At 36.6% G+C, this 17,135-nt stretch overlaps 1 protein-coding gene across 7 annotated transcripts in view; it reads left to right on the forward strand.

Moving 5' to 3' along the window:
- Positions 1–17,135, forward strand: part of LOC113112024 (myosin phosphatase Rho interacting protein) — a 51,786-nt gene that overhangs the window by 24,397 nt on the left and 10,254 nt on the right. For 4 of the 7 annotated variants that reach the window (XM_026277368.1, XM_026277371.1, XM_026277370.1 and 1 more), the window contains exons 8-17: positions 1,372–1,498; positions 5,739–5,846; positions 7,025–7,090; positions 7,901–7,957; positions 9,079–9,147; positions 9,244–9,333; positions 10,138–10,247; positions 10,336–10,876; positions 11,628–11,765; positions 13,488–15,980. In XM_026277368.1, the coding sequence (XP_026133153.1) occupies positions 1,372–1,498; positions 5,739–5,846; positions 7,025–7,090; positions 7,901–7,957; positions 9,079–9,147; positions 9,244–9,333; positions 10,138–10,247; positions 10,336–10,876; positions 11,628–11,765; positions 13,488–15,980 (3,799 nt within the window). The remainder of the gene's footprint in view (positions 1–1,371; positions 1,499–5,738; positions 5,847–7,024; positions 7,091–7,900; positions 7,958–9,078; positions 9,148–9,243; positions 9,334–10,137; positions 10,248–10,335; positions 10,877–11,627; positions 11,766–13,487; positions 15,981–17,135) is intronic. The other 3 variants (XM_026277369.1, XM_026277375.1, XM_026277374.1) reach the window with 3 other exon arrangements.

Genomic DNA, 17,135 nt, shown 5'->3' on the forward strand with positions numbered 1-17,135 from the left:
TTTTGCTTTTTAATTGTTTAATTTAATTTTAAATCTACTGAATTTATATTATTTAATAATTTATTACAATTTTAACAATAATAGGGACCTTTGATATAACACATAACACTTATTTTCCCACCCAAGCGTTTATAATAAATGCAATTAAATTAAATTATTATAAATAGCTTAAATTGTGCTGATAACTGTAATCTAAATAATTCGTTTTTAATTTAAAATAAAAATAATTAGTATAAACTATCCAAGTTATAGTTATCAGTACAATCTCTTATTTAAAAACAGAAGGCCCTCACATCTGGGATTTTCAGGGTTTATTTTAGTTAAACAAACCTATAAAAAGTTACTTTTACACAATTTAGTTCAATTTGATGTACTAGAATAACTAATTCTGAATTAAAAAATCAATACAAATGTTTGTAGACATAAACCAAAAGTGCAAAAACTAAACGTACAATATAAATATAAAAACTGATTCATGATATTTATAATTCTATTATAGCATCTCACTGACACACTGGGGATTTGATCAGACACCATCATCTAACATGCACATTATTTTCATGTTAATAAATTGTAAAAAGAGACATTTCTTTAATCCAATGAAAGAAAGAAGGTCTCCGAGTCCTGAGCCTATGTTCAGATGAAACGTATAAGATGCATTTACTACTGAATTAACAGGATAAATGCTGCTGTTTTAAAGAGCTCCCATCAACCCTCTGAGGTCAAAGCCCTCGAGAGCGGCATCTCAAACAACATCTCTGACGCACTTAAGACGGCTCGCGTTTCTTCTTCTGACAAGCATAGATGAGCAGCACTGAAGAATTCATAGAGAAAGAACGGAACGCTCTCTACTCTGGTTTAATTTGGGTTTATGGGAATTGTGCCACTTTGTACCCAGTAGCCAATGAGGCTGTGAGCAGTCATGTGACACACATACCTCACCGACTGGCTTTCTTGTTTCCTTTTAAGGAGGCTGACAATGCAGTGCAGAACCCAAATAAGGGCAAAATTTGAACGAATTTATTTAATATTTTCCGACATGGTTTTGTGAACTGAATTCCTGACTGTATGTCGGGAAATGTTTGTGTGTGTGGGGTCATCAAAACCAGGACTCAAAGTAAAAATATGCAATAAAACTACACAAAATCATAGACTTGAAATTACTAATAGATACTGAGCAGTAAGAAATTATGTTTTAGTGCACTTTTTATTATTTTTTTTTGGTTCATCCAGTTTACTGATGGTCTCCCTACGAGCATTGAGAGAGCATGTGTGAAAACATTGCTTGAATCCAGAGGCATATGAAGCCTGAAACTGCAGAATGCACTGAATTGTCTCTGTTATGATCTCTCTCTGTTTCTGCGCTCTTAGTGGGCGCTCGAATGTGATTGAGAAGCTGGAGGCGTTGGAGCTGGAGCACGCTGAGAGAATGGAGGTGGAGGAGAGATGCAGTGGAGTCCGACAGGGCCGCAGTGAAATGAGACGCTTCCAGCGGGAGGTAATGTATACTCACCCCAAACCCCCAGTGTTTATATCCACAGACACAGCCGGCTCTGTCATCATGCACTTCCTGGAGACCCCGTCTCCTCACGCGAGCTCTCGATGTGAATGTGGCCAAAACTTGGACTCCCTAGAAACTCAGCGTTTAAAGTTTTATAGTCCTCTTAAAGGGATAGTTCACCCAAAAATGATCATTCAGTCACCATTTACTCACATACGTTGTTCCAAACTCGGATGAGTTTCTTTCTTCTGTTGAACTTTAGTTAAGATATTTTGGTAACCAAACAGTTGTTGGCAGCCATTGACTCCCATAGTATGGGAAACGGTATTCTTTAAATTATCATCTTGTGTTTCGGGGAAGAAAGACACTTACACATGTTTGGAATGACATGAGGGTGAGTAAATGATGACGGAATTTCCATTTTTATGTGAACTATCCTTTCAAAGCAAAACAGAAAAGATGACCTAATGATTTTTTTTTTTTTTTAGAAAACGTTCAGCTGTTTTTTGGCTCTTGCACGCATGACCTTTTGTTTCAATTAATTTCCAGTTTCCATTATGTGCACAGATTCCCCTGACAGTTTCTTTCCTTTCTCAGCCTTGTGCCTTGGGCCGAATAAATTTCTTTGACAAAATTTATAGTCGCCACGTCTCCTTTACATCATGGTTTATAGAGCTGCGGCATCTTGTCAGGGTCTTGTTTTTTTTGGTTTTGCTTCCCTCAAAAAATTAAATTAATTAAATTTATATATTTAAATATTTATTTTTTTGTCATTTAGTGTTTGTAGATCTGGCCCAAAAAAATAATTCCTCCAGAAAATTACACAGATTCAAGGTTCCATATGTTTTTTTTTATTTCTGTACTAAAGCGTATAAGTACTATTACATGTTTGCACGTATTTTGGCTTAGTTTACCTACTTCTCTAAAAAACAGTGCTGCTGCCAGTTGTTGTACATTTAAATGCATGTTCCTATGTGTGGGGAATATCTGTTTTTGTTTTGTCTGTGACTCCGCCCACTGCCATTTTTAGTTTCCGTTTCCATGTTGTCAGTTGTCGGAAAATACAGCGTACTTCAGTCATGTAAGCAAGTAAACAAACTGGCTCAGAAATAACAGATTCTACCCAACCTAAAAAAAAAAAAACTCTGCTTCCATCTAAAAATCTCTGACCAGAGGCATATTCCACAAATAAATCAACTCATCAACTTACAGAGTAAGGCTCGTTGTCTTTAAAGGGTTAGTTCACCTAAAAATCTAAATTATGTCGTTAATAACTCAACCTCATGTCGCCAAACCTCTGAGACCTCCGTTCATCTCCAGAACACAGTTTAAGATATTTTAGATTTAGTCCGAGAGCTTTCTGTCCCTCCATTGAAGCTGTGTGTACGGTCTACTGTCAATGTCCAGAAAGGGAAGAAAAACATCATTAAAGTAGTCACGAGCCGAGCCAGATAACGAACGAACGATTGACTCGTTCTCGAGTCAAGAACCGGTTGCATCAGTTTTTTTGGATCACCAGTAGTTCTTTTGGTGTTCATCTTCAGTTTTCTCTTCACAGCAGTTCAGTCAGTGTACTGTTTGAGTAAATGCATTACTCCGGGATATTGGTTTGTTTAAACTCAGAGGGAGTGTCAGCCACATTAAAAAAGTTAACAGCTTAAGTCATTTGTGGATTAATGCGTATTGGAGACGCGAACAGTTTAAAACGATTCAGTTCGATTTGGTGAACTGGTTCAAGAAGATCCGGTTACATCGAATGATTCGTTCACGAACCGGATATTACAAACTGCTTTGTTTTGAACTCTCTCACAACAGACACGGAAGAGAAGACAATGCTGAATAAAGTTATAGTTTTTGCTATTTTTGGACCAAAATGTGTTTTCGATTCTTCAAATTCTAACTGTCCCTCTGATGTCACATGGACTACTTTGATGATGTTTTTCTTACCTTTCTGGACATGGACAGGAGGTCTCAGAGGTTTGACGACATGAGGTTGAGTTATTAATGACATAATTTAGATTTTTGGGTGAACTAACCCTTTAAGTGTCAACTGAAAGACAACTCATTTTCAAGAAACATCTAAAGACTCGTATTTTTCGCCAGCACTTGCTGAAAAACCTGGCTATGTGTTCTGTACTAGACTAACGGAGACTTGTCATTGCACTTGTCTACTGTTCTTGTTCTCTTGTTGTTCTGATTGCTTCAAAGTCGCTTTGAATAAAAGCGTCTGCTAAATGATTAAATGTAAATGTGAACTGAGCTTGTTTCTACTGCGTATCCTCAATCTGGCAACCCAGATGTTTTGAACACCGCCAGTATTTTAAATTTGGACTGCAGTACCCACTTCAACCACTAGCTGTCAATATTACATACTACACCTTGAAGGGATAGTTCATCCAAAAAAAAATTAATTCTGTTATTACTTGCCTTCATGTGGTTCCAAACCCGTAAGACCTCATCTTCGGAAGACACAAACGAAGATATTTTTTATGCATCCCGTGAGCTCTCTGACCTTCCCACAAACAGCAAGTGTCGAAACACAATAAAGGTCCAGAAACGTAGAAAGGACAATAATGCATGTGACATCAGGGGTTTAAACCGTAATTTTACAAAGCCACGAGAATACTAGCAAACAATTGAACAATAATGACTTTATTCAACAATTTGTCTCCTCCGCGTCACACTGGCGCCATTAAAATAAGTCTGCTGCACACATGCCTACTGGTCGTGTTAGTATAAGTTCACTTTCCTTTGTGTCTGTTTCCACTTACGCTGGTTCAGTGCAAGGATTGGTGGTTTTTCTCAACAATGTGCGCAATAGAGATTTTGATCAAGCCTCTTGTTTTAATGACATTCTTTACTGATAGTATCGTCCATTCGCTGCGTAGGGTTTTAAGAGTGTGTGATCATTGACGGAGCACACACAGTATTTGTTTCGCAAGCCAAAGTGCTCTGAATAATAACAAGGATTATTGTTACTGACGCATCTGTCAGTGTAACCAAGGCTCAAGTTGAATCTAAAATGAAGCTGAGAGCTTCTCAGGCTGAAGATTGTTATTGTTTGTGCTGCTCTCAAGGTTTTGATGTGTTACTGGTGTTTTCTGCCTCGGACTCGAAGGCAGTTTAACTGTTTATGAAGCCTCTCTGCTGTGGAGGTCAGTGATCCTCACAGTGTCGGTCAAGTATTGATGATATTCTACAGCAGATGGACCTAATTATGCATCTCTGTCCTCAGACATCAGGCAAAACATCTTCAGCGAATCGATAAACAAGTCCACAAACACTTTAACATTTGATTTAACCCTTTAATAGATGCTAATAAATGACTAAGGCAGTCTGAATGGATGCATGTTGGTCAATGTTGGTTATATATCGGAAATTATATAATGCATGCATTACATTTAGTTTTCCTTTGCCGTCATTTAATGCATTACACTAATTTAATGAGAATCTTAAATGTGATCTTTTGCAAATGTTTTGTTTTTAAATGCATTTCACAGAAATGTAGACTACCTTTCAAAATATTTTAAATTCATTTTGATTATTCATGCTTTTATTCAGCAAGGCAGCATTAAATCGATCAGAATTGACAGTAAAGATGTTCTCGAAAGATTTAATGTATTTTTCAAATAAAGATTTCTGTTTTAGTTCTTTTGAACTTTCCATTTATCAAAGAATCCTGAAAAATAAAACGTGTCATAGTTTCCACAGAAATATGAAGCGGCACAACAGATTTTCTACACTGAAAATGGTGAAAATTATCTCGAGCAGCAAATCAGCATTTTATAATGATTTCTGAAGATCATGTGACACTGAAGACTGGAGGAATGATGCTGAAAATACAGCTTTGAATCTCAGGAATAAATTACATTTTACAATATATTCTCATAGAAAGCACTTGTTTTCAATTATAATATTTAACTATTTTTTTTACAACACATCTAATCAAATAATTGCAGCCTTGGTGAGCATAAGAGACTTCGTTTAAAAAATAAATCTAAAATCTTACTGACTCTATCTTGTGAACGCTAGTGTATAGCATTTCAATACTAGCCATTTAGTGGTTTTCAGACTACATGGAAAACATTATTGACTTTCAGATATCGAGAGATTAGTGGTTTTCTTGTAGATTGCTTGACTTCCATCAAGTAAGCAATAGTGATGTTCCCTTCCCTGTATTCTGCGCACTAAAACATCCTAAAGAGTAATTCATCTTCTGTTTCTTTCACACATTCAGGAGCAGAAGATGGACCCGGCCCAGGGTTTAGACTTCCATCCCTCCACCCTGCCGCCTCTGAGACGAGCCAAATCACTGGACCGCAGGACCACCGAATCAGTCATGACCGTAAGACAGATCCATCTCTCAGCATCACTCAGCCTTTTCCATTATGATCAGCCATCATTGTGTGTGAGCTGAACCGCTGTCAGATCCTCCACAGTGGCTCTGTTGTTCTCTGAGGTTCAAAGGTTAAAGAGAGCAGCAGCAGGATTTGGCATGATTTGAAGGAAAAGACGGACTACTGTTTGGGAATATTTCAGACAGCATGATATAAAGAACATCTCTATTTACACAGACTTTAGCATCAGATGGAGGAAAGAAATCACTCATTGCTGCTTTTTAATGCATTGTACGGACTACAGTGATGTCATCCGGTGTCCTTTTTTTATTGGCATCTTTATTATTTTAAATAACATTATTGTGCCATACTTCATGTATTGCATAAAAGCTTTTGTCAGAAGTCATCTGGTGTGACCAACACGCAGAAAGAATTCTGGTGACGCTCAGACTCAGTAAATTACATAAAGTTGAGGTTGTAAAAGTCATTTGGTAATCGTTATCATTTAATAATTCCAAGAAAAAATCTACAGGGAAATGTATTTTTTTTTTTTTAGCTGATTCTAAAGGGTTTAAATACGTTTAGTATAGTTAACTAAAACTAAAATCATAAAAATAAAACAACTTTAACTAAATTAAATATAATAAAAAAAAACTAAAATCAACACTGAAATAACAATAAATAAAAATGTATATAGAAAAAGTAATAATAAAAAAAGATTATAAAAAAATCTATATAATTGTAAAAACTATAATTACAAATGTATAAACTATAATTAAAATGAAAAGGAAAATATAAAAAAATTCAAGATTTTAATAAAAACTTTAATAGTATGTAGATTAATAAAACTTAACATGAACATGGAAAATACAAAAATTCTAATAAAAAGTCCAATAGTATATCAATTTTAGTTTTTATTTTCAAATTAACATGAAAATAAAAAAGGAAAAAAATATATAAATGCAAATGGCAAATATAAAATAAATTACTTTATTAAATATTAATTAAAAGCAATAATACAAAATCAGTAATACTAAAGTAACACTGATGAACAAGTGTTAAACTATATATATATAAATTGTCTTTGACCCTTGAACCTTTCTGCTGGTATCTCCACTCAGACTAATCCTGGTCGCCCTCTTGTTTCTCTGTGCTATTTGTGTACTTCTTTGTTGTAAGTCCTCAGACGTCGTGTTCCTCGGGGTGTCACGTGTTCCTCTCTCCTGCACAGGTCATCTCCAGCTCGCCGTGTGTATGGAGAGCAGTCCTTATCTCTCTCTCTGAGTGTGTGTGTGTGTGTGTGTGTGTCCAGCACTCTTAAACACAAAAGCCTGTCGTGTTGCTCCTCAGCGAGCTGTGAAGTACAGATGCTGTGAACTGGCATGTGGAGTGTGTTTCTCCGGTCTGTGACTGGAAGAACAGCGGGTAAAATAAGTTTTGAACACGTCATATGTATATATATTTCTAAAGGTGCTGTTGACATCATGACATTTTCACCAGATGTCAGTAACCAGTGCTTCCTGCAGGTATGAAATAGACTAAAATATTGTTATTATTATTATGTCACATGTATTGAAATTCATTTTAATTACAAAGGCTAGTATTACAATTAATTACATATTGATATTATGCATTGTTAATTTATGCAAAATCACAGCGTTTAAATTTTAGAGCCTCAGTGAATGGGACAGATTTTACTATTAAAATCTATACATTGAATAATATCAAATGTCATGTCAACAGCACCTTTAGAAATATATTCACTGAGAAAAATGGTGATGTGTTCAAAACTTATTTTACCCAGGGACTGTCAAGTCAAGTAGTCCAGAAAAACACCCTGGCTTGCATCTTTTTATGTCACCCAAGAGTGTCAAAGAGCAGAAAGGGCTTGTTGACGTGTGTGTAGAAATGAAGACGCTCAGCAGCGGCTGTTCTTCACTCGGCTCACCTGACATTCATCCGATCCGCTCCTCATGCATGAAGATCTGTGTGATCACACACCACACACACCTAGCTCCACTGCTTCTGTTTATATTTACAACCGTTTCTCTTTGGATTACAGCCAGACCTGCTGAACTTCAAGAAGGGTTGGATGGTGAAACTTGATGAGCAGGGCCAGGTGAGGTTATGTTTCTGTGTAAACAATTAACAAAAATAATCTCTCACTGATTAGATCTGACACTAGTGGATGGAAATTAAATCCTGAATCCAAGTGCTGGGAAACAAAAGTGTTGAATATTCAGTGCTTTCACAGCAGTGGGAAATAAATACATAGACATATATATAAAAGAATTGCAAAAATTACTGAATATAGTGCTTTTTAGTTTGATAGTTGTTTCCTAAAAAAAAAAAAAAAAAAAAATATATATATATATAAAAATCTTTCAGTGCTATTATTTTTAGGTGTTATTGCTGTTTTGTTAATCTTTCATTATATTAATAATAATAAAACCAGTTATTATTAATATTTATAGTAACAACAATAATAAATTCAAATTATTTCATACTTGTTATAAAATATAATATAATGTTTATGGTGATGCAACACAATTTTATTTGCATTTAGCCAAAAACTAAAATTGTATTTAATTATAAAATGATATAATTTAGTTTAGTATGAAAAGTTTATTTAATAATAAATTAGAAAAATTTAATGATGCATTAATTGGTTATGGAAATAGACATTTAAATGGTGGCTGTAATAATTTGTTTTAATGACAGATTTATTCAAATATACATTAATAAGGAAGATTTACAAAATATTTTTACAATATATTTTGGTGCATCGCTAGGATTGCATCATTTATTATTACATAATTTCCTGTAAGTCTTACATATTATAAAGCTGTGGCTTAACAAAAAATAAAAAACATCATATTTAGCAGTGAAATTCCTCTAATTTGCTTCTATATTTGATGTTCAGTGTTTACAGAACAAGTTCTTTGTGTTAAATGCATCAAAGTTGTTCAGCTCAAATGGCCCTGACTCAAAGCGTTGATGCTTTTAAAGGGCAGAGGACACTTTGATTGCACTGCAGCAATAGGTCAAAGTTGAAAGGATAGAGTCTCTCCACTTTATCACCTTGGTCTTTAAAGAAGTATAAATGTCTTAAAACCAACCCGTCTGTACATCAGACACATGCAGGATCCTCCCAGACCAAGAGCTCGCTCCAATATGATCAGTTTCATTTTTATCTGCGTTATATTTGATCTGTTTGCTATTTTATTATGTGTGTTTTAGTGGAAGAAGTATTGGTTTGTGCTGACAGATCACAGTCTACGATACTACAAAGATTCTATTGCTGAAGAGGTAAGTCACAATGTTTTTCCTCCAGATGTTCATTTGGCAATCAGGCTCATTTCTGTAATGATAACTGAATCAGAGTTCTTTGTTTTATTTCAACAGGCGTCTGATCTGGATGGAGAGATTGATCTCAGCACATGCTATAATGTTACAGAATATCAAGCTCAACGGAACTATGGCTTCCAGATCCATGTAAGTGTGTCTGAAACTTATTTTTATTTAATCTTTTATGCAATGTTATTTTATGGACTTTTTATTCTATAGATGCTTTTTTTTTTTTCGTTTTTTTTTTTTTTTTTTTTTTTTTTTTTTTTATGGACTAATTTTATTTTATGGACCTTTTATTAAAATTTAGTTTTTGAGAGTTTTTATTTTATGGACTTGTTGTTTTTTTCTTTGTTTGTTTTTTAACTTTTTTATGTTGTACTTTATTATAAAACAAATTTATTTTGTTTTCATGGACATTTTAATTTATGGACCTCTTTAATTTTATTTTGTAATTTTTTTTTTTTTTTTTACTTACAGACTTTTTTATTTTTGGTTTTGTTTTATTTTTGGATTTTATTGAGTTTTTATTTCATGGACTTTTATTTTATTTTTTGTCATGGCCTTTTTTATTTATTTATTTATTTTTCATGGACATAAAATTTTAATTTAATGGTCCTTATTATTTTATAGTTTGTTTGTTTTTTCTAATGGACTTTGTTTTACTTTAATTATTTTTGTTTTAAGGAGTTTATATTTCATGGACTTACTATTTTATAGAGACTTTAATTTTATATTTTGTTTTATTTGATGGATTTTTATTTTATATTTTATTTGTCATGTCATGTTATTAATGTTGGTTCTGATGCCTTGTAATGGATTATCCAAGCACTGCAGGGACAGATAGTCCATCTCTTGAATGTGTCTTTTTATTGTTTTCCAAGAGTTTGAGGGATTTATTAACCAGCAGACTCTTCTCATCTGTTTGTGCTCAATGTTTGCTCTCACCAGACTCAAGAGGCGGTGCACACACTCTCCGCAATGACTGCAGGAATACGCCGCAACTGGATCCAAGCGGTTATGAAAAACGTCCGGCCGTCCACTGCACCAGATGTTGCTAGGTGTGTTACCACACATGATGCAGAAGCACAAAATTCGCTTTTAGTCTTTAAATCATTTATGTTGTGCATATAAAATGTCTTGAAACAGCCTGACAGATGAGCACGCTTCCTGCGGCCCGTTTGAGAGTCTCGCCCGTCCTGACATCACTCAGGACTCCCCGTCCTCTGAAGCCTCGGCTGAGCGGGAAGGTGGATTAAAGAAGAGTCGAGCGAGAGAACGGAGGCGAGAAGGACGCTCCAAAACGTTTGACTGGGCCGAGTTTCGCCCCATCGCCCAGGCTCTGGCGCAGCAGAGAGCGCACGAGGCCGACACCTTCCAGGCCGAGCTAGCCGAGAGAAACAAGAGGAGGGAGGAGAGGCGGAGGAGGTACGAGAGCGTCACCGGCTCGTCCTTCGATCCGCCCGCTGATCCCCCAAAGATGGAGTTTGAGAGTGTGGGCGTGGTCCAGGTAGATGCTCCGCCCCCATCGCTGGAGCGGCAGCAGAGAGTGGAGGACGAGATCGAGCAGCATTGGCAGCAGGTGGAGAAGACACCCATCAGGGAGGAGAGGAGGGTGCCTTTGCCCTCCACACACCACAACAGAGACGCATCAGAGCTGGAGAAACTCGTCGAGAGCTACAAAAAAGGGGTTCGGGCTTCAAAATTCACTTTAAACTTGGGCTGTCAAACGATTACACATCAGTTTAGGCTTGGAAAGTACTCCCTTTTTAAAGGAAGTCATTAGGAGATATTGTGTTAGATGAGGAATGTTTTCAAGTCAAATATTACCCAAAATATTAAACTGAAAGTGGTGTTAGGTGGCGGTGAGTCATTTGAATCGTTCATTCAACCGATTCAGTCGAACAAATGATTCTTTCAGAAGTCTTTATGAATGAATCACTGAATCCTTGTTGATTAATTCAGGAACCAATCACAGCTGTGTGTTCAGAAAACAATTCCGCTATGGCTTTGTTTGGAACTGTTTTTGTTTGTGAAACAGCAAAATATTAACAATTGTGTATAAAATTTAGCAGAATATTAAATTCTTGTTTATTGAACTGTTAAAGCAATATAACGTTTGCACTGCTGCAGTTATTGGGAAGAAACTGCACTCTTGCTGGTGTGATATTGATACTATATATATATATATATATATATATATATATATGAGTTTTGTTTTTGCACTCATATGTTGAGTTGTAGGCTTATATAACTGCGTTTTAATAGACTTCACCACACAGTCAGTCGTCCCGAATCGTGTTCATCAGTAACTGCATCAGTGTAAGATGACAGACAGAAATAATGTTCAACAGCCCTAGTTTAAACATCCAGAGTTAAAAAAACAGAAATATGATATGATTCCAGATCCTAACTTCTCTTTGTGCTGTGGACGTTGTTAGGTTGAAGAGCTGAAAGCTCAGTTGGAGAGCTGCCAACAGCATTTAATGGACTCCAATCGGCACAAGCTGGAGCTGGAGGGTCAGCTCAAAAACGCTCTCGAGCATGAACATCAGATCCGTGCTGGTTACATTTCACCGGTAGGCCACATCTATGTCATGTTTTCATGGCGTATTCAGCTAATGCCTGATTGAACACGTTGTGTGTCATTATTAGGAGAAGAACAAACACATGGCTTCCATCTTTATCATCGAAGCTGCAAACGCGCGCTTTGCATGTCTAGAGACTGTTGCATGTAAAAAAAACACTCTACTTAAGATTCCTCTTGCCATGTTCAAGCAAAATGGCTTTAAAAATGTCAGTTACATGCAAGCTCTATTGCATGTTCCAACTTAGAAATGATTAACAATAACTGAACATGAATTAATAAATATTCAATGATGGCATGATGAAATACTCTGAACTTGCAGTGCCCTCCAGATACGTTCATACTCAATGATACACACTTTAAATTACTGGAAAACATTTATAGCATATTTTGTATTACACACTTTACTTAAAACCTTTGTGTATGATTGACTGAAAAGGTATTTGTAATGTATGCTGTAATGCATTAATCATAAATAATTGTAACCAAAGTTAAAATGCATTATAATATTTGAGAACTTGTTTGCCATTTGTTTTAATGCATTTTACTTTCTAAAGGTGTAATAATGAATAGATAAGCATTATATTTTATATATTACTAACGAGATCATACAATGCATTGTACGGAGCATTACAAGACATAATTAATGCATTAAAAATACTTCTATACTACTGATAAAAGTAAAGCGTGACCAATATTTTATTAGTAGTATTTATGTAATGAAAAGTTTTCCATGCCAGATCTCTTGCATATTTGTATTTTCTCAAAAGCATTGAGTATCAGTGTATCTTAAGGGTGTTGAAAATTATTTAAGAATGCATCTTTTGCAGAATAGTGCTGCATGAACATCGACATATGAAAATATGCATGATGTGTTTTATTCATATTTAACATTTATTAATTTCATTTTAACCTTATTCTTGACTTCTTCCATATATGCTATATAATCTGTCTGTGTGTGTTTGTTATGTGTGCGTGTATGTTTGTCTTTAGTGTTTTGTTCAAAATATTGTTGCATTGTCTTCTGAGCTTAATTTGGACTTCTCAATTATTTATTGCAATAAGTAGCTACATTTCCTTTTTTTTTTCTTCTCATTTTCTCTTGTAGTATATCTTTTCAGTATACCAAAATTAAGGCATATATGAATTAAAAGCAAATGTGTGGTGATTTTTATCTTAGGCATGGCATTGTTTCACAAAAGGTGATGCTGTATGTTGAATATCCGTCCAGGACACATTTTCATCTTCACCAGCTAGTTTTAAAGGGTTGTCTTTTACCTATTTATTTATTCAGGTTCGTTATAAACAGACACAGTAGGGGTTGCACAGTAGTTTAGGTTAAATTGTTCCTCAAAAGGCCTGCAGGCTTAACTGGATGGCATGTAACTGTTCTGGCATTCTTAGCTAGCACTAATTTTGCGTTACTTACCCCATGAAACAACTCTTTAACCTTTTAATATGCATGCATTGTTTCGAATTACTAACCTTTTGCCATTTTTTTTTTTTTTTTTAGCATTCTAATGCGCCTTATTCCATGAAAGAAGCTGAATGAAATTACACTCCCTTTAACCTTAATAGATTGATTCGACACAGTTGTTGTAATAAAATGTACATTTACCTCAAATCCTCAACACTGTTAATTATAATCTAGAATTTGATTAGCGTTGTTCATCTGTGCTGACTGTTAACCAACTGTCTGGTCCCCTTTTCCAAGCTGGAGTCCCCTTTGAGTGTTGAGACAGAGCCCCAGATGAAGAGGACTGAACTGGTTAGTTCTCAAGCTCAGAGCTTAACAAAGAAGTACCAGGAAACCAAAGAGATCCTGCAGCTTCAAGAACTGAAAAAGCGCAACATGCAGGCACAGCTTGGCCTTTCTCTCTCACACTGGCCCGCAAAGGAACCTTATCTTTCTGACACCAAAAAACCTGCTACCACCGAGGTCTGTCCCTCAAACCCCATTCAGAAAACGGTCAGCTTCGTGCTTCAGGATAGCGAGGGAAAGATCAGAGAGCTAGAGAGCTTGATAGATGCCAGTGAGCCTCTGACATTAAGAGAGCTGATGAAGCTCATGTTTTTGCATAGCGAATACATTTGGGTAGAAAGTCCTCAAGGACAGGAAAGAAGTGAGTCAGTAGGAGAAATGACGCAGAAACTGTTGGAAAGCCTCAAGAACCAGCAGGAGATTGAGAATGAGACGAGGAAAAGCTTGGAAAAGGCTGGGGACTGTATTCGGGATTATGAAGCTCGTTTGGTCACCATGGAGGACATGTTGGGAAGAGTTCATAGGCAGAAAATGGAGAGTTCGTTGGTATTAAGCTGCTCGAGAGAAGATCCTCTGGATCTGTCGCAGCAGGTGGAGTTGCTCGTGGGCGAAAATGTAGCTTTGAACCAGCGCTATCAAGAAATTATGAACCAGTTGATAGAAGCGGATCGAGAAATAGACAGACTGAAAGCTGAGCTTTTTAGTTTACGTAGCAGTCAGCAATATCCACAATCCAACATGGAACAGGAGCAAGAAAACAAAGAGACCGCCGAGAAAAACGTGTATGAGCGAGAACTCTATGAAAAGTCACAGATGCTACAAGAGGCTCTTATTAAATTGGAAACTCTTGGAAATACTTTGAAAGATACAGAGAAGAGATTGCAACTTAAAGAAGCTACGCTTAGGGGTCTTGGATTTCAGGAGGCAGAGAGTGAAAAAAATGATAAAGAGTTAGATTCGGAGACAGACGACCTCAAGCGCCAATTGGAGGTCCTTCAGTCCCAGCTTTCAGAGAAGGACAAGCAGCTTCAAAATACTGAGCAGGTCTGTAGAGAACTTCAGTCCCAGAATGCGAAACACGAAGAGACAGCAAGGATGTGTAGTCAGATGCTTGTAGATGCTCAGGAGGAAATTAGGACGTTGAAAGAGAAGGCAGGCACTCAAGGTATATTTGGTAGTGAACCAGGAACAGAAATTGGGCACCAAGAATTGGTGCAAAAACTCACAAATGAAGGTGGAATTGAGGAAGTGGTGGAAGAGTTCAAGAGCAGGTCTAAATCTCTTAATCATCTACTTGACATGTTGGTAATAGGCAGTAAGACAGATTTGTCCAACACTGGCATGGACACCAACATTTTGGATGAGAATCAGGCAGGAATGATGGAGATGTTTGAGAGAATGATTCTGCGTAAGGTTTTAGCTGGTTTAGAGGACTGTCGGAAAGGCTCAGAGGTTGAGCAAACCCTAAGGAATGTTGTAGAACGTATGCTAGTGGATAATAAAATGCTGCTGCTTATGAATAAGCTCTCCAATCTCCAAGAATTTCAAAGTGACGCAAAACCTGCATCTTGCACAGACAAAAGCGCTGGATATGGAAATGCACTGATTGAAGATGCAATGAAACCGAATGTTTTGAATCGGTTGCTTGATGATGCTGCCAACCCCTGCGTGATGAAAACTCTCACTGAAGTCATTCAGAAGAAAGTTGCGTTATTGAATCAAACGGCTTCTGCTCTTAGGGAACAAAATAATGAGGAGCTTCACTCCTTGGCTTTGACTGTGTCAAGCTGTGGCTCTCAAAGAACCTGGTCTGAGTATGTTCATGAGGCCATAATGGACATAACATGCATGTTTTTGGTAGTTCTTCAAATGTTGCCAAAGGCAAGACCATCAGACCTGTCTGCGTGTGCAAATTGTGCTGATCTGAGAGCACAACTGGAGTCTGAGAAGCAGTGTATCAGTGTAGCCCACATTCAGATCGAAGGAGAACCAATTGACTCTCTGGACAAGGCCATACAGCTTCAGGACCTGGTGGCCAAGCATAAGAAGGAGATGCGAGAATTAAAGGAGGTGTATGAGCTCGAAGCAGAAAACCTGAGACTGGAAGTGGCCAAGGCTGGTGAGACTCTGAGACTGCGATCCGAGGAAAACGTGAAAGAGATCGACTCTCTGACAGTGTGCATGGAGAACCTGAAGAAGAAGCACGAGATGGAGCGTAAGGACTTAATAGCACGCTTCAATCAAGAGATGGAAGAGCTAATGGATGCTGTCGGTCCTGTCGAACCTGCAACGGATGGCAAGCCAAACACAAGTTCCCTCAAAGTGCGGATCCAAAAACTTGTTTCCCGGCTGTCCGAACTGACTGAAGAAATTAATCTGCGAGATCGGGATGGGGAAGCGGCATTGCTGCGTTTGAAATACCAGAAAGACCTGGAAAACCTAAAGGTCAAGGAGTTCCGTGTCCTTGCTGTTCTCCGTCTGTATTGACTTCATGTGGCAACCCTAAATCTGATCCTTTCCCCTTCTTTTCTCATACTAACCCTGCTTTGTGGTGCTTTGGTCTGGCCTAATATTTCTCACCAGTGATGCATGGCTGCTAACAATAGGTTTGCATGTACAGTTTAATACTAGAGGTATGGATGAGCCAACTGTGTGATGAGAGGAAAATACACCATTCTCTCACTGAAGAAGGCATTTCTAAATGATTCAAGTCCAGTGAAGAACAATTAAGAATCCATTCGTCTGATGTTTTGGAGAATGCATAACTGCATACTCCTTGTGTCAGCAAGTGTGAAAGCTTATGTGGTTCAGCTGGTTGACTTTGATCTGAACTTGTTCTCACACTTAACCTCTTTGCCTGATTAACAGCCAGTGCTCTTTGCATAAATCGCAACTTAACTTTGATAACTGCAAAATGCCAGCTGCTTAACTTAATCAATAACAAATAATGCATGACAATAACTGAATTGTTTTATTTTAAACAATTAAGTACATATGAAAGTATTGGCGAAAGAATTGGCTTTGAAGACAGAGATGATTAAATTGTGTTATGTATTATAACAAATTTAGATAATGAATTATATCAATTAGAGTATTACATTGTTGCATCAACTAAGTAGAACACCTGGCAATTTAAAAAGTCCAAGTACTGAAAAAAAAAAAAAAACGTTTTGCTCCCTGTCACTCGGTTGCCAAAATAATGGGATAATAGAGAAAATTATAATTTCTGTAGTTTTCTTTTATATTTTGTCAGTGTGATGTGACCTTAAGTACCACAGCTCAAGTCAGTTCCTAACTATATAATTTTGTGATGGAAAAAAAAAGTATAAACATACAATTATGAGGCCAGTTTTAAATGGTTTTGGCATTGGTGCAATGGTTTTTAACTTTTTGCTTTTTCTTTATTATTTGCCAAACATAATTATTTACACACATTGTGCTTGGAGTTACAGGAATATTTTCTAATTTCCCCTACTACTATTTTTTTTTCTAATATATTTCATATTCAAAAGAGTGCTTGCAGTTTATAATGAACATTAACGTTTGTTACTTCTTACAATTTATTCAAATTATTTGTTTATATGATTCGATGAAATTAAG

Source organism: Carassius auratus, chromosome 12, assembly GCF_003368295.1.
Source record: "Carassius auratus strain Wakin chromosome 12, ASM336829v1, whole genome shotgun sequence".
In the NCBI taxonomy this organism is placed as follows: Eukaryota; Metazoa; Chordata; class Actinopteri; order Cypriniformes; family Cyprinidae; genus Carassius; species Carassius auratus.